Source organism: Endocarpon pusillum, assembly GCF_000464535.1.
Source record: "Endocarpon pusillum Z07020 unplaced genomic scaffold scaffold4993, whole genome shotgun sequence".
Classification (NCBI taxonomy): domain Eukaryota; kingdom Fungi; phylum Ascomycota; class Eurotiomycetes; order Verrucariales; family Verrucariaceae; genus Endocarpon; species Endocarpon pusillum.
This window is the reverse complement of record NW_006916474.1, coordinates 173514-190521: the sequence shown is the minus strand read 5'-3', so window position 1 is coordinate 190521 and position 17008 is coordinate 173514. Positions and strand designations below refer to the sequence as shown.

Genomic DNA, 17008 nt, shown 5'->3' with positions numbered 1-17008 from the left:
TGTTGAACGATTTTCTGTAAGGGGTTTGGGTTATAGTGCTTGAGGTTTTTAAGAAAGATAGAATGGCGGATGATGTAGGGTCTTCGAGTTGGGCGTGAACACATCCTGTGAACAGGATGAAGAAGAAACCAACAATCTTGACTGATCAGTGGTGGAAAAGGGAGGTCTGCGCGGCCAGGAAACTCGGATTCTCTTCGAGACCAACAGATCGCGCATCACCGACCTTTGTAAACGGCCCACAAGACCCACTGGTATGCGTAGCACCATGCTGAGCCTTCTAGTGACCAGGAGCTGCTGAGCCTGTGTGCCAACCTTTGTGAGCAAGTCTTGGAGTTAGGATTGGAGAGATTCAGGAGGTGATGAATTCTAGTAGGCAAACGTGCCAAGATTTCACCTAACTAGTCCGCTCATTTAACAATTGCGCCATCAATCTAACGAGTAGCTTTAGGCCACAAAAGATAAAGCGGCCTTGAAAAGTTTTTTATATTTCCAACCGTCGCCGCTTGAAGTCCTCTCTGTTTAATCTCCATTTAGAGATTGACGGACGACCTGGCTTAGATAAGATAAGATTTCTACTACTTCATTGGCGGGATTTGGAAGAGCGACAAGATGCCGTCCAGAGAGGAGGTTGCATATTTTGGGGCGGGCCCAGCTCCTTTGCCGACTCCTGTGATCGAAGCTGGCGGAAAGGCCTTTGTCAACTACAACAATACCGGGCTGGGTCTTGCGGAGATATCTCATCGCTCGCCCACAGCCAATGCAGTGCTTGCCGAAGCCAAATCCGCTCTGACCACATTATACGACATCCCAGAGGGCTATGAAATTTTGTTTATGCAGGCAGGCGGAAGTGGTGAGTTTAGCGCTGTCGTCCACAACCTAGTCAGCGTTTGGGTGGAGAGAAGAAGGAGAAAGGCAGAAAAAGCCCTCGGAAACGACGAAGACAAGCTCCTGGAGAGACTCAGGAAGGAGGTCACAGAGGAATTAAAAGTTGACTATCTTGTGACTGGTTCCTGGTCTCTGAAGGCTTCACAGGAAGCAGCACGGCTGATCGGAACTAAATATGTCAATGTTGCGCTTGATGCACGGAAAGCAAACAACGGAAAGTTCGGAAGAATCCCCGAGGAGGCAACGTGGTCATTGACACCAACCAAGCGAGAAGGAGGCACGGGGTCGGCGTTTGTCTACCTGTGCGACAATGAGACGGTCGATGAATGTTAAACTTTGATCTATTACAAACTGATGGCTAATTAATCCTCAGGGAGTCGAATTTCCAGCATTCCCCAAATGTCTCGAACCGCAAGGGGCCGACAACGAAGAAGACGAGCGAATTGTCGTTGCTGATATGAGCTCGAACTTCCTCAGCAGGAAGGTTGACGTGAGCAAGTATTCTGTCATATTTGTGAGTGCTTCGTCAAGCCTTTCTCAGTCCCACCACTAAAGCCTAATCAGGGAGGGGCACAAAAAAATGTAGGTGTGACGGGCATTACAATTGTTATCATCAAAAAGTCATTGTTACCACCTCAAACTGCAACGCCTCCTCCAGCATTACTTCACAAGCTTGAGATTGGTGGGCTGCCCGGTACTATTGTCCTTGATTATGCTACGATCGCCAAAAACAACTCGTTGTACAACACGCTGCCGATCTTCAATCTCTGGATTGCTAGTCAAGTTATGGTGAACCTGGTCAACACTTTCGGAGAGCGAAAGGTTTCAGGGCAGGAGGAGATTGCAAATAAGAAGGCGGAACTCTTATATACGACCTTGGAGTCGCATCCCCAGGTTTACCAAGTCGTACCAGACAAATCTGTTAGGAGTCGTATGAATATCTGTTTCCGTGTGCTTGGGGGCGATGCTGAGAAGGAGAAAGAGTTCTTGGCGGGAGCAGAAACTTTGAACCTGACAGGACTGAAAGGACATAGGTCTGTGGGAGGCATTCGTGCCAGCAACTACAATGCCGTGCCATTGGACAATGTAGAAAAGCTGGTCAGGTACCTTGAGGACTATGCCACCAAATGATTAGGATTAGAGGAAATGTTTCATACAAGAGCAATCAAATTCAACTGTCCAGTGATCTCGAGGCATTACAGACCTGTAACCGCCTGCTGTGGCTAAGAATAAAGTGGACGGTTTGATATGTACTACGTAGGCCATTGGCCGACGTTTAACCGATGCAGATCATTGTCAAGGATTGCTAGACTTTCGCCACGTGAAAGCTTCATGTAGGTGGCCTGTCAATCTCGTCAACATCTCTCTGGTCAAGCAGTCCCTGCCACCTAGAGCAATAAAGAACCATGAGGATACCCGAATGCTGAATAGAAGACATGACTAGAGCGAGCACGCCTGTATGTTTTCTCGAACAGAGCTTGGCGGGTCCTCGTAGTTCTGTAGGCAAGAAGAGAAATTTGTCGCCACCAGTCCATGTAAGAGAGCTTTCTCTGCCCATCGACATACCTGTGATCAACGAGGACGAAGTGCCCCAATGAAGCGGCCTCTGTTGACCCTCAGATGTTGAGGAACTGCTGTACTACTATGGTAAGCTGTACTCTCCCACTGTGATCCTCCAACAACCCCTGAGCTCCTTGCTTGGGCAGTAAGTAAGTGCTGTGCAAACAATAACATGTGCCACTGCGAACAATTTCATTCACTCAGACAGCAGTAAGGTTAAACTGAATTTCAAATAATGGTGAATGAGCTGTTTGCTGCAGCGGTGTAACTTCCGACATCATTGACAAGACAGTATTTAACGTTACATCTCCTGCCTACCAGCTAACCTCCAACCTTTTCTCTACACACTTTTGATCTCTACATCATCAGTATCACTCAAATCCCGTTCATATTATCCTTGCCATCGTAGCTGAAAATGCTGCTCGTGGTCCTGACTCTGGTTGGTCTGGCGGTTAGTGGTTGTTTCGGCATCATCGGACTTGACATTCGAAGGAGCGACTCGGTCGACTTCATACAATCTGACAGGCACCGTCTCGGCGAACGTCAAGTCTCACAGACGCTTGACAACCAGCGCAATCTTTACTTCGCCAATGTCACACTCGGAACGCCTCCCCAGGGCCTCAGAATGCACCTTGACACCGGCAGCAGTGATTTCTGGTGCAACTCGCCACAGTCCAGCCTCTGTATGGCAAGGTCTAACAGATGCAACGTGTCTGGCACCTATGACTCAACAGCATCTTCCTCTTACAAGTTTGTCAACAACAAATTCAATATCAGCTATGTGGACGGTAGCGCAGCGCTGGGCGACTACGTGACCGATACCATCAGTATTGGTGGTCAGAGCATCAGCGATTTCCAATTTGGCGTAGGTACGAGGTCCAGTTCGACAGAAGGTGTGCTCGGGATAGGATACGCTATCAATGAAGTTCAGGTTAGACGCGGCCATGGAAGTCCTTACCACAATCTACCACAGCGTATGGTCGACGAGGGTTTCATCAAATCCAACGCATACAGTAAGCTTGATCATCTTGTCCAAGAGCGGTTGGGTCTCGATCTCTAACAGCTCCTAGGCTTGTGGCTGAATGATCTCGGCGCAAACACGGGGCAAATTCTTTTTGGTGGAGTCAACACGGACAAGTACCACGGCTCTCTGCAAACTGTTCCGATCTTGACACTTGCTGGCCAATATTCCGCATTCCTTATCAGCCTAGATAGCATCTCTGTGGACGGTGTCAACGTTGCGCCGTCGGTCTTCCCAGCGCAGGTGCTGCTGGACTCAGGATCGACCTTGATGTACCTCCCGGACAATATTGTTGAGTCAATATACAATCAGGTTCATGCGGCCACCGATTCGAGGGCAGGCTCTGTTATCGCCTATGTTCCATGCGCGCTCGCTAATGAAGAGAAGACGATCGACTTCACATTCAGTGGGATCAGAATCTCCGTCCCGTTCAACGAGGTCGTACTGCCATCCAAGTGGCCTAATGGAGCAGATCTACACTTTAACGATGGCACAGTAGCTTGTATCTTTGGGGTTGCGCCCAGTGGAGGAAGTTACTCAGTCCTAGGCGATACCTTCTTGCGATCTGCCTACGTCGTGTACGATCTGGACAACAACCAAATCTCGCTGGCTCAAACGAACTTCAATTCCACGACTGATAATATCAAGGAGATAGAGGTGGGGCCTACCGGTGTTCCAGATGCAACCTTGGTCTCACACTCTGATGCCATTGCGAAAGGTATCGGGTCTGAAGATACAAAGCTGGCGGTAGTCGCAACCCCCACAGACACAATGGTTTCTGGAGCTTCGACCGGAGCGGCAATGCCTGCAGGCCTTTGCTTGATCGGATTCATGCTGATGGGAATGGGCTTCTTGGCCTAATCATGGCGGTAGTAGTATGCGAGCATCTCTCAATCGTCCTGGCTCCCTTTCTGCAACTGGTCTGGTGCTTACGGTGGGCTTCGGGGTGGCGTCTGCTGGGCTTTGGTGGAGCTTGATGCTATCTCTTGCGACAGGCCTTCATAGTAGCTAATCAAAAGTTATGGATGTTCACTGCGTTTTCCGTATCACGTCTCGTACTTTGCATGGGTGAGCGGGGAGTAGGCTGGGAGTAGGCTGGGAGTAAGCTGGAGGTCATGCTAGCGCCTCTGTTCTTGAGATGTTGGCTCTGCTCGGGGGTGGCGTTGCGGCGTAGAGCAGCCGCTGGAACCGAGTCTGGGGTACTTAAATACTACCCGTAGGGTACAATACACTGTCACCCACCACCATCTTTCTGCCATCGAATCGGCAAATTTTGACTAACTACTATCAAGGCTCCTATGCCTTTGCCGATTGGTACTTAATACTCGCATAAACGTGGCGTTTTCCTTTTGCGGCGGCCTAGCAATTGCAATGACATTCCGCTATCAAGGGCCATCATTGCTTTCACCAAATGTCCCATACGGAGGATCTCCCTAAAACGGAACAGTACACAATGGATCCCTACACGAGCCCTTCGCTACATGGGACCCCTCTTAATGCCGAGGGTGACTTTCCGTAACATTTGTGCTGCAAGGATGGACGATCCTCGTGTTACCATACCCTTCCCCTCCATCTCATTACTGTTGTGCTCGAATCCTGTTCGACTCTCCTCCTATACTCCTTCCCATTTATAGTATTCTACCTCATGCGTGGTCTCTCCTTTTTTTGGGTGTGCTTGGAATGATGGATGCGCCACACAGAACCACAGGAACACTAGAGAGCAAAGAATTTGATATTGCCGAAGGAGAAAGCTCTTCAAGCTCACCTCCACTGAGTGGGGGCCCATCAATCTCCCACGTCGAAGCTGCCTGGCGTCCGCATGCCGAACATGATCCGTCTATCGACGATGGGTTCGCCGAGGAGCAGTGCGAGGAGGATTACAAGCACCAGTCCAACCTCTGGTGGAGCAGGATGCGACATCACGTTCGGGACCCAGCTGCGGAGTTTCTGGGAACGTTCACCATGATCGTCTTTGGTGATGGATCTGTGGCGCAGGTTGTGCTGAGCCAGAATCCAAATCTTCCTCTCTCGGCACAAAACAAGGGAGAGTATCAATCAATTTCTTGGGGGTGCGCTTCGATTTCTCTATGAGCTTCCGCAAGGCTAATAAACATCGAAGCTGGGGTTTGGGGGTTATGCTGGGCATCTACGTTGCTGGCTGTTCTGGCGGTCACCTCAACCCTGCCATAACTTTCGTCAACTGTGTGTTTCGTGGCTTTCCATGGAGAAAACTGCCAGCATATGCATTTGCACAGGTGGCTGGCTGCTTCTGTGGTGCGGTAAGTCTCCTGCCCTTGTGCTCTAAAATGGTATTCGAGATGCTCACCCAACCTAGGCTGTCATCTACGGGAACTACAAATCTGCTATCGATCAGTACGAGGGTGGCACCAACATCAGAACAGTACCAGGATATTCAGACACCGCAACCGCTGGAGTCTTTTGCACCTACCCCCAACCCTTTCTCACCACGACAGGAATGTTCTTCTCAGAGTTCATTGCAAGCGCCATGCTGGTCCTGGTGATCTTCGCCCTGAAGGACGACGCCAATCTAGGTGCTGGAAATCTCGTCCCTTTGGGTCTCTTCTTCTTGGTCTTTGGCCTTGGTGCTACCCTCGGCTGGGAGACAGGTTATGCTATCAATCTTGCGCGAGATTTCGGACCACGTTTATTTACTTATTTTGTTGGCTATGGACACGAGGTATGGTCGGCTGGAAATTATTACTTCTGGGTACGTACTGTGGACGTGCTTATCGCTCTGGTACTGAACTCGCTAGATACCCATGGTTGCACCGTTTTTGGGATGTACTTTTGGTGGGTTCCTGTACGATACTTTGATTTATACTGGCCACAGTCCAATCAACACTCCATGGATGGGATGGAAAAGAATCATTCGGCCGGGCAGGAAGAAGATTCGAAAGCCCTCGAAGAGGCAATCGGACACCAACAATCAGGTTGGGATGGTTTCACAGAAGGTATGATTTCGTGTAGACCTACAGAGAGGGATCCCAGGACCTCTCGGGAGAGCATTCATGATTGTAGGTTGTAAGTCACGAGGAAGGACTGGGAGTGGGAGAGTCAGACATGATGACAAGGAAACCATTAAACGATTTGTGTGTAGAAGCATTTCCAGGGTTCAAAGGCGGCTTTTCGTAGTCAGCTTTGTACAATGTGATGGTACTGCTATCCTTAACGGGACAGAGTAGATGGCTTATGCAATCTTGTCTTGTTGCTATGCTGATACTCTTTTGCTCATGGCCAGCTCATGGGCAACACATGCCGGTATAGGTATACGGAGTATAATGCGTGACTTCAATTGTCTCCATGATCTCGACTCTGACTCCGACATTGTAGATTATGTAAGGCGATCTGAATCGCTAACACCACCTTTTTCCTTTCCCTTTCCCTTTCCCTCTTCCCTTCTCCTAGAATATCTCGACCACTACAATCCATGGTGACTGATCCATCCTGCCAACGCGCTTTTCCGAATCCAAACGCAATCCTAGTCCACTCGATTCACTACACACAGCGCACCATCTTCCAGGGCTGCCAAAGCTGCCAAAGCTACCAAAACTAGACCACCATGGCCACAACAGCCGCCAGCGACATCGATCTCGACACCTACACCCACCTACCCCTGCAGATCGACCCGGCCACCAAAACGCTCTCCCTCCACCCCTCCGCCACCGCCTCATCCTCTCCCGACACCTCGCTCCAAGCCGCCCTCAGCACCGTCAACCAACTCCACGGCGTGCTCAAGACCCTCGACACGCCCAACTCCATCCCGCCGCACCCGCTCCCCACCAACCTGCCGACGCAAAAACGCACCGCGCAGATCACCAAACTGCGCGAGGCGGCCTCGACTGCGTTCCGGAAATCGCAGTTCGCGGAGTCGATCCGCCTGTACACGTTTGCCATCGACATGGCCGCGAGCCGGCCGTCCTGGGAGCCGGTCGCGCTGATCCGCGACGAGCTGAGCGGCCTGTACCGCGATCGCGCCCAGGCGCACATGGGCGTCCGCGACTGGGTCGAGGGCTGCAAGGACTGCGAGGCCAGCGTCGAGTGTAAGCGGCCGCAGGGCGAGAAGGGAAAGGTGTGGTGGCGCGGTGGGAAGTGTCTGCTCGAGATGGCTAGGTATGCCGAGGCGGCGCAGTGGTTGGAGAGGGGCCTCGACTGTGAGCCCGGCTTGCAGGCGGATGATGGGAGGGAGATGCGCGCCTTGCTGGCTGAGGCTAGGAGGAAGGCGGACCAGTTCACGGCTTCGTCATGAGCAGCAGCAGCAGCATCATTATCAGCAGCAGCAGCGTGTGCCGCACCGGAGACTGCATATCGGCCTATGTCTCAGGCAGGAAAATCTTTGCTGGTCACGAGCTTACCGGGGCTCACCCAAACAACGACCATGCGGTCGCAGCTGCTGCGAGGTCTCAAAACTACGGAATTAAAAGAACCAAAACCCAAGAAACCAAGACCGTCCTTCGTGCTGCCGCACAGATATCTTCACAGCAGTCATCACTGAGCATGGCTGTCGGTGCCTCTGTTCCCCTCCAACCAACGCCGCCATCCTGTGAATGCTCCACAGCGCCCGGATCAGGCGTCGAGTCAAGCGACGCTTTCTCAACACCTGTAACTTAGAGGATGCGCGGTCGAGGGGTTACCTAGTTCTCATCTCGCCCATAGATCGGGTTCGAGTGGAGGGCATGAGTATGGAGAGGTTAGCACTTAAAAGATAGACGCGCTGATTGTGGATATGTATTGAATGTGAGATATGTGCTCATTATGGTATGCTCAGGTGCAATAATATCTGAAACCATTTGTTCCACGCATACCCACCGATCCGCTTATGCTATGCACACAAAACCAAAACGCCCTCGCTATGTCCTTGATTTCTATTTTGTTCCATCGTGCACGTTAATCATAGTTAATCATATCGCATTCGTAGCTCAACCCCAGATCCGCCTGTTGGCCGCCCTCCTCCTCCGCTCTTCCACCACATCCAACACCTCCTCCTCAAGCTCATCGCTATCCCACTCGTCTTCCTGATCCTGTTCTGCCAATGCCAGGAAGCGGTCAATACCCATGTGGCGTAGCATGGCGGGTTGCTGCTGGCCATCGTTGCCTTGACCCGGTGCGGGTGCTGGGGCGGCGCCACGGGGGAAGCGAATGGGGACTTCGTCTTCGGTGTCGGAACTGTCGCTTTCATTCTCGGATGGTGGGGCCGGGTGGATAGGAAATCGTCGTTCACGTGCTGGTTCGGGGGCAGCCGCACGTGGTGGTGGAGGGGCACGTCCGCCACCTCGACCTCGGCCACGGCCCCGAGCCTGGTTCTGATTTGGATTTCGGTTTCGAGGTTGAGGTAGTGGTTGGCCACCACGGTTGGCGTGCTCCGCCGCCAAGGCGTGGTGGAGCTGGTGCCGGTGGAGGCGGACCTTGATGGGGAACTTGCACGATTTGCTGGTTTGCAATCCCTTGACGTGCGAAATTGACAATTTCAATCCGCACGTCCGCTGGAGCCGCAAGACGCTCTCTGCCTCTTTGCACAGGCTCTTGGCCAATCTCCTCTTCGTCCGAGAAGTGTGCAGCATCGTCATCATCACGACGTAAAGGGTTTCGCTCAAACCAATTGATGTCTCTCTCGTCATCATCATCATCAGAAAGATCGTCGTCGTCGGAGTCAGAGTCGAAGGCTAGCCCGTCTGGCGGTATGTCCCATGCAACAACTTGCGCGTTTTCATCGTCCCCGTCTTCCAACTCCCAGAGGCGCATATAGCATTGATTGTGCTTGTCATTAAAGTGTTGATAAGGGTTGGACTCCATGAGGTAGCTGCTGCAGAGATAGCAGAAGTGAGTGCGACATTTGAAGCAAATCATATGGTTGCATCCCATTGTCTTTTGACAAGGGGCAGAGCAAGTTGGACATGGCGTCGAATGTAGCGCAAGGTATTCCGCGGTTGCTTTTTCCTCTTCGGTGAGCTCCTTTTCAGAACGAGGGTTGCACAGGCTGTAAGAAGTCAATTCGCCATGCCAGCCCTTTTTGCAGACAGAACAGAATGCATAGCTGCAGTCTTCACATATGCACAGGCGCTCAGACATCGGTATCTCCTGGGTCTTTGATTCCTTAGAACCTTTATTTGAAGTGTCCTGGGGATCTTCATCCGAGTCTGATGTGACATCTGCAGCGTCGTGCATGGGATCGATCGGTTTAGGGTATTTCTTGGACCGAGCAGCACCCTGGCACCACTGTCGAGGACAGTACACGGTGTTCTTATCCGACTCAAGTTTCTTCTTGCGTTTAAGGTGCACATAGCGTTGCACGACTTCCTCGGCGAGGGGTATCTGTAAGAGCTCACTTGGGCTCAGCGTTGGATCTTGTCTTCTTCTCCGTCTTGCTGCCGTCCGTCCTTGGTGAGCTTGCTCGTTTGGTGGAAGTGGGTTGGTGTCCTTTCCGCATCCAGGATCTAAGCATTTCACATTGTCTACATCTCCTTCAGCAATGCACTTTTTATAACACTCTTGTAAGCATTCAACGCAGAAAACGTGTGAGCAGAGCAGAAGCCGGTGGCAAACAGCACCCTTCTTGGGCTCCAGGCATATACCGCAGTCGAAAGTCTCCTTTTCGAACACTTCACGCTTTGACTTCAGATCGTAATCCAGAAGAGCAATCTCGAGTTCACCTGACAGGGTAAATTCTCGTCCCAGGTCCTTAGCTAGATCGAAGCCTGCTTCGGCAGCTTGTTGCAGATGGTCGATATACGTGAAGATGACCTGATCTCTTCCCAGTTCCTCCCATAGCCTCACGCCATCTCTGGTCAAACGCTGTAACGTGGTTTCAGGTATCCAAGCGGGACAGGACGAGAGCTCAAAGACAGGAGCTGTCTCGGCGGGGTATCCTTCAGGCAGACATATTTTGAGGTTTAGTGAAGGAAGGTGAACCAGTTCGTGAACAGCCGCGGTCCCTTGGTTCTTCTGCCTTGGGCCATCCTTCAGAGCCGCATCCAAATCTTCTGTGTCCGGCTCTGTCGAGGTAGGAGGTGTAGGAAGATTGAGGAGAGAGGTTTCGGTAAGGTGCTGAAAGCAAATCTTCAGTGGCGCAGCTGGTGAGACAGAAATATCTAAGGAAGCTTGATAGGGCGAATTACGATCGAGAACTATCTCAGGAAAGATTGCCGCGATAGATGAAAGTTCGATGATCCTCTCATCATCCGCGGCGCCAGGGTCATCTTCCATTTCGCGGAGAATCTATGGTGGCGGCAGAGGGGGAGGAGAGGATGATCTCTGTCGGAACACCGAGCGTATAATCCAAACTGGTGCTAGAGGAACTAGATCTTCAGTGAGGACGACCCGGTCGCGATATTATAGAGGTTCAAATGCAATCCGGAAGATACTAGTAGCATCTGAGGGATAGATCCTGAGAGAGGGTACTAGTAGTACCAGTACGTAGTAATCTACTGGTAACAAAGGTTATGAAACCTTAGCGCTGAACGAATAGTACTAGTACCAATACTTAGCTTGCCTTGGATTCGTAGACCACCCATTGCTATGGACACGTGACCAGGGCCACGCTAAGCCCCAAAGGGGCTTCCCTCCGCAGGAGGGTGTGACAGTTGTGGCTAACGAAGTGTGATGAAGGCGTGGTGACCCTAAAGTCTTAGATTCGAGATGAATAAATCGACCAGTAGTCACTTGGAACCTGGGGGCAATTTTACGGTGAATTTGTCTCAGAACAGCTTCTAATGTCCTGCCAGTCCGGGATGCAACAGTCTCTGGTGGTCTTCAAAGGTGAGAGACAGAAATAGACACCAAATAATAGTTAGCGGTGACTCAGCAGACTGTCCAAACAAAGCAACATCCCAATAAACCCTGAAAAGAAAATTTCATGGTGAAAAGCATCGAGAGAGAAGCAGAAGAGAATTGGAAAGTCCTTACTTGGCTCTAACCCAGTGTCTTTTAAGGTACAGCAGTCATGCTGCGTCAACCTATGGAACCAAGCCCGAGCCACCATTGAATGCGGACGGCTCACTTACAATTTGGCAGCCTGTCTCTCCCCATTACTGCTCACCAGTACAAATGAGCAAAAAATTATCCTTTTGTCGGCAAAACTGAAGAGCCCTTGTCTACTCCTGACGTAGATCTCATGGATCATCTTCCCACTCCTGCAGAACCCATATACCGGCCGGTTGAAGTTCCATACCTTTGCGACCAATTCTCAGTGAATGACGCAGGCTTCTGGCAGTTCCCTGATTCTCAAGGTTGGGATTCGGCTCTACTTGAATGTGGACTTTCTTCTGGTGACATCATCTCGTTGATAAGAGCAAAGAAAGGAGCGTTAACAACGCCCCCGAATCACTTCGCTGCTTTACTCCAGGCTTGGTGGTATTTTGGTTTGCTTCGAGAGGTTTTGGGCAGAGATATCGAGGTCTGCGATTTTCTGAAGCGCTCGGGTCCGCTTAACTCAAGGGTGATCACGACGGAGAACCTTGAAACGCATCTTATGAGGTTGGTAACTCAGCTGCAGGGACTACCGCCCAATGAAGCGTATAAGAGGTTGCGAAATGCCATGGACTGTGTGGACTATGTCCATAAATCGGTGGAACGCCTGGCCGGGTGCCTTGGTGAGCACTGCCTATTTGAAGAATCCAACGCACGGATGCGACGCCCAATTTCGGGCATGAGACGATCGGCTGATGGACGGATAAGTGTCTCGGACTCGGCTCTTGATACTATCCTCAATATCGCAGAAACAGCACATGACGACAATCGAGGTCTTTCTGATGTTTTCCGAGACAGTCAATCACAGTTTTGGGCCCGAAACGGGCGGGAGATCCTCCCAGAGGACCTTGAGCTCTCCATCGGCATGCTTGGTCACACTCTATCACACGCCATACAAATGATATACAGAAGGTTAGGTCTGCAGGCTCAGGGACCTATAAATGTGTCAGGCTGGTATATTCCTGATCTAGTCCGCAAGCGCTTGCTCTCTAGTGGATTCTGTCCCCGCGTGGTGTATAGGTTGAGCATGACAATGAAACTCGTCGGCGCTTACTTGTCCAGCTTGTTACACTTTCCGCCGGAGGTGCCAAGTAGCGTGTCACATGTTGATTGTACGATGTCACGATGTCACGCAGACTACATGGTCGATGGATCTTACATAAGAAGTCATGCAGAAACTGGTTGCTCTTGTGAGGTGATGCCAGAGTTTGAGACGTCCAAACACGTGCAAAAAATCCTTCAGCAAGGGGAAATACCCGTGCTTCGCGTGAAAAAAGCACCGAACTCGCAGGAATTCAAAATCGAGGTACTTTCTTCTCGCAATACCTCCTATGTTGCGATTTCTCATGTCTGGAGTGACGGACTTGGCAACCCGGACGCCAATGAATTATTCAAATGTCAATGGCTACGTCTGCATCATCTTGTCGACAATCTGGTCCGGGAAAGCAAGCTTCCAACCTCGAGCACATTTTGGATAGATACAATTTGCGTTCCTGTTGGTCGTGGCCGGGACACTTCTTTACGCAAGGAATTGCGTGATGTGGCAATCGAGCGTATGCGCGACACCTACCGTCAAGCGCGCATGGTGCTTATACTGGATAGCTCTCTGTGGCCGTTGACATCTGATATGACTGATCTTGAGTTTGCATTCCGATTTTCTTATTCGAAATGGATGCGTCGTCTCTGGACCATGCACGAAGGAGCGGTCGCAGAGACAATTTTTGCCCGCATCAAAGACGGCTATGTCCCAATGGAGATTTTGAAGCACAAGCTCTTGCAATTTATCTGCGACGACGAATCTATTCTCAACGGGAGAATTCTCCGCAGTCTCTGTGTTACAGAATCCATTACATCGTGGAGCTCATGTATGCAAATTTCCTTCGAAAGTCCTCAACATCTCTTCAGATTCGTCTGGAACGAGTCCAGAAACCGGGGAACGAAGTACGAAGAGGATCGATATGTGGTTATCGCGTCATTACTCGGCCTGCGAGGCCAACAGATGTACGCTTTCCAACGACCGGAAGATCGCCTCAAATACCTCTTCGAGAATATAGCTGAACTTCCCTCCATGATTCTCTTCACGCAGGGACCTCGGATTCAAGAGCCAGGGCTTCGCTGGGCACCCGCAAGTATGGACACATCCATGATCCAATTCAATGGCGATTTGAAGCCGGCGATTCGCAATACCGCCGGCTTGATGGTGGAATTCGAGGGTGTCCGCCTACTTAGCCATCCAGACTGGGGAAAACGCTTTCGCCGGAGCCGTGGATGGACGGAAAAGGTTAATAGCGTGACGGCAGATGATAGTGGGACATTTGCCTGGGTGGTAGAGGTAGAGGAATACAACAAACTCAATGTTCTCTACTGCGCGAGCTTTACCATCCACGGGAGTGAGGCGCCGATAGTCTCTGAATCTGATTCTTTGGCCGTCCTCTTGCAGCCAAGCACTGTTAAAGCCACGGATAGGTTGTAAGGAGTTCTGGTGGCTTTGCATAAGGAGGAAAACGGAGTGCTCTTTGCATCCTACACAGCTGGCTTACACTGGACCACTTTGTCCCCGGGGGAGTGCGCATCGGCCCGCAGTCATCAGGATGACAACAGCCACGAAATCATCAAAGCGACAAGACTCTCTAATGAAAGGGTCCCGCAGAAGTGGTGCATCAGCTAAGAAGTGGGCCCTAAACTTTCTTGTTTGGTTGAGTGAGAAATCAAGTAGGCGACGGGGGTTTTCTCCCAAGCTCTAACGTCTCTGTAGATTTTGTTCGAGACCGGTTTCTAAGTCAATGGTTACAGCAAGCGCGTCACATCTCATCGATAACAGCTCTGCTCTCTGCTGAGTGGACTGAAAGTTGCCGTAGGCGTTTCCCCAGACCCCATATCTTCACAATGTCAATGCCTTATTTCGAATGAGTAAAAACCGAGAGAACACGAAGACGCTGCAGAATCTTGCCAAGCCATACCCATCAAAAATCAGAAAATTTTACAGAATTCGCACGCAGAATGCGCAGAAAAAGCGCACAGAAAGAGCACAGAAAGAGCACAGAAAGAGCACAGAAAGAGCACAGAAAGAGCACAGAAAGAGCAGCAGAATGCACAGAAAAGGCGCACAGGATCCGCACACAGAATGCACAGAAAAAGCGCATAGAATAATCTTCTATCCTTCTATCCTTCTATCCTTCTATCCTTCTATCCTTCTATCCTTTTATCCTCTTATATCTTAAAATGTTACATCTATTTATTTAACTATGCTAGCACTTAATTGCTTTAAAATAAGCTTAATAATATACGAAAGCAAATATCCCATTAAGAGGTCAAAAAGCGCTCAAAACGCATAATAAAGGATAGAGTGCAGCGCTCTTGAAATCTTGAAGAGGTTAGAGCTGCCAAAGAGGGCAGGGTGCCCTCTAAAGGCAAATTACGCATCGTTCGAAGGATTCGCTGCGCATAAGGATTCTCTCAGATAGGCTCAAATAGGAAGTATCGCCAGCTTCATTATTTCCCTAATTGGACATGAATGTTGGCCCATTTGAGTGGTAGAATTACTGCGTAAAGTGTGTGCAAATTGGCCCGCCAAGTGGTTCTGTACGTTAGTTAGTACAGAAAGCACTTACGCAATGCCCATCGACTCTTTTCTGCAAGAAATCTGCTGGAATTTCCTTCTCAATAAGCCAGACTCCAGCCGTTTCTACGAGGCATTCGTGCATGCGTGCACAGGCCGGAGGTTCTTGGTTACGAAGGGCGGTTCCATAGGCATGGGCCCGCAGAGCCTGAAGGAAGGGGATCTGGTGCTCACCCTGTTTGGTGGACAAGTCCCGTAAGTCATTTCGGGTTTCGGAAGATGGCTTCTATCAATTTATTGGCGACAGCATGTGCCTGTAAACAGCTTCTTCCAAATGGATTGTTAATAAGTTTAATGTAATAAAAAGCTTAATAAATCTTCTCATTTTGAGCATAGTAAAATCAACATATATTTTACATGCGTTTTGATGCTTTTAAATTACATTCTTCTTAGAATAAGAAGATGTGTGTGTCAATAGTTTTGGTAAACTGTAGGCATATCCGGAACTTATATTTTTGGACCCACAAAATACGGTCTAAGCATGACAGGGACGTCAGGGAGAGTTGAAATGTTTCAGTCATAAATCTGTAGCTACAAAGCTACACCAAACAATAGGAATAGAGAGATGACGACCACATTGCAAAAGATGCTTGTTTTAGGTCTTTGTCCATTGTACTTTGTAGATGATATCTCAGATCGACCCTAGGGCCCAGAATTGACAGGACTTCTGCACTTGACTCTAAAATCCCGGCCGCTGCTTCTCCAAATATGGTGCCACAAATCTGTTTGGCATCTGATGATCAATTTTCTGACACAATCCATATACCACGAACAACAAGGATGGAAGAGGCGCCTCTTGCCTCACTATCCCTAACACACGTCCATTATGTCTGTTTTCTTCCTCCCCAGTCTTAGCGTCACGACCAGATCACTGATCTACTCCTCAAGAATCCCAATGATCGGCTCTCCTACTTTTCTGCATGGCTTGCGCTGGTACCCCAGGCATTATGTGTCATCTACGTGACCCTGATATGGGCGTCGAGGGAAATAGAGATCATGATGATGTTTGCTGGGCAAATGGCCTGTGAAGCGCTCAACTTTCTACTAAAACGATGGATCAAGGAGGAGCGTCCAAAACGTACCAGCGGCGAAATCCAACCCTTCTCCTATTTTACACGTTGGCTTACACAAGGGTAGAGATGTACGGCAAAGGTTATGGCATGCCTTCGTCGCATTCGCAATTCGTGGCGTACTTCTCAGTTTCCCTTAGCCTCTTCCTGCTCATGCGATATGTGCCTAGCCCCTCCACAACCCACTCACCAGCAACTTTCACTGAGCGACTGCTGCTATCATGTGTAGCATGTTTGTGTGCTGCGGCTGTTGCTGTCAGTCGACTATACCTCAATTATCATACGCCCAAGCAAGTGATGGTCGGATGCGCGGCTGGTGCCTTGTCTGCTGTCGCATGGTTCCTGGTGACCACATATCTTCGACGTTACGGCTGGGTGGAATGGGCGTTAGACACACAGCTGGCTGAGATGCTCAGGATTCGAGATCTGGTCGTCACCGAAGATCTGGTTGATGCAGGATGGGGTAGATGGCAAGAAAGAAAAAGGGATAAGCGCCGAAGGAATAGGGACTGTCTAGAAAAAAGTCAATGACGAGACAGACGCGGGAAATATTCTACCTTAGGGAAAGCACTGTCATGCCACCAATTGACCTCCTTCCCTTCTAAAGCACTTACATAGCACACCATGGAAGCCTCTACTATGGTACATGGCATAAGTATTCGTAGCACGGCCCTAGTATTTGCCACTCCGAACGCTCTGGATAAATACAGATAGACCTGTCAATCTTGTACGACAATCCTGTCGATATTGGGTCACCAAACATACAGACTAGTCCTAATTGGACTATTTTTGGGCACTCTATCCTCACCACAGTAAGGTGCATTTACGTGACGTTGTAATTTACATAGCGTTTCTAGCGCCGTGCTACGA

General features: G+C 50.0%; 7 protein-coding genes across 7 annotated transcripts; 6 read left to right on the top strand and 1 right to left on the bottom strand.

The window, feature by feature from the left end:
• Nucleotides 1-609: 609 nt before the first annotated feature.
• EPUS_00300 (uncharacterized protein) lies at nucleotides 610-2016 on the top strand (the record flags this gene model as incomplete). The annotated part of the gene is made up of 3 exons (XM_007805957.1): nucleotides 610-1203; nucleotides 1259-1399; nucleotides 1450-2016. The coding sequence occupies 3 exons, from the start codon at nucleotides 610-612 to the stop codon at nucleotides 2014-2016; spliced, it is 1302 nt and encodes a 433-aa protein (XP_007804148.1).
• An 844-nt stretch (nucleotides 2017-2860) lies between these two features.
• On the top strand, nucleotides 2861-4327 carry EPUS_00299 (uncharacterized protein; the record flags this gene model as incomplete). The annotated part of the gene is made up of 2 exons (XM_007805956.1): nucleotides 2861-3458; nucleotides 3516-4327. The coding sequence occupies 2 exons, from the start codon at nucleotides 2861-2863 to the stop codon at nucleotides 4325-4327; spliced, it is 1410 nt and encodes a 469-aa protein (XP_007804147.1).
• Nucleotides 4328-5149: 822 nt separating this feature from the next.
• On the top strand, nucleotides 5150-6444 carry EPUS_00298 (uncharacterized protein; the record flags this gene model as incomplete). Its single annotated transcript, XM_007805955.1, has 4 exons — nucleotides 5150-5535; nucleotides 5586-5745; nucleotides 5802-6194; nucleotides 6241-6444. 4 exons carry the CDS (start codon nucleotides 5150-5152, stop codon nucleotides 6442-6444), a joined length of 1143 nt encoding a protein of 380 aa, XP_007804146.1.
• A 602-nt stretch (nucleotides 6445-7046) lies between these two features.
• Nucleotides 7047-7733, top strand: EPUS_00297 (uncharacterized protein; the record flags this gene model as incomplete). Its single annotated transcript, XM_007805954.1, has 1 exon — nucleotides 7047-7733. One exon carries the CDS (start codon nucleotides 7047-7049, stop codon nucleotides 7731-7733), a length of 687 nt encoding a protein of 228 aa, XP_007804145.1.
• A 670-nt stretch (nucleotides 7734-8403) lies between these two features.
• On the bottom strand, nucleotides 8404-10687 carry EPUS_00296 (uncharacterized protein; the record flags this gene model as incomplete). Its single annotated transcript, XM_007805953.1, has 2 exons — nucleotides 8404-8901; nucleotides 8963-10687. The coding sequence occupies 2 exons, from the start codon at nucleotides 10685-10687 to the stop codon at nucleotides 8404-8406; spliced, it is 2223 nt and encodes a 740-aa protein (XP_007804144.1).
• A 907-nt stretch (nucleotides 10688-11594) lies between these two features.
• EPUS_00295 (uncharacterized protein) lies at nucleotides 11595-13922 on the top strand (the record flags this gene model as incomplete). Its single annotated transcript, XM_007805952.1, has 1 exon — nucleotides 11595-13922. The coding sequence occupies one exon, from the start codon at nucleotides 11595-11597 to the stop codon at nucleotides 13920-13922; it is 2328 nt and encodes a 775-aa protein (XP_007804143.1).
• A 2198-nt stretch (nucleotides 13923-16120) lies between these two features.
• Nucleotides 16121-16669, top strand: EPUS_00294 (uncharacterized protein; the record flags this gene model as incomplete). The annotated part of the gene is made up of 1 exon (XM_007805951.1): nucleotides 16121-16669. One exon carries the CDS (start codon nucleotides 16121-16123, stop codon nucleotides 16667-16669), a length of 549 nt encoding a protein of 182 aa, XP_007804142.1.
• Nucleotides 16670-17008: the final 339 nt, after the last annotated feature.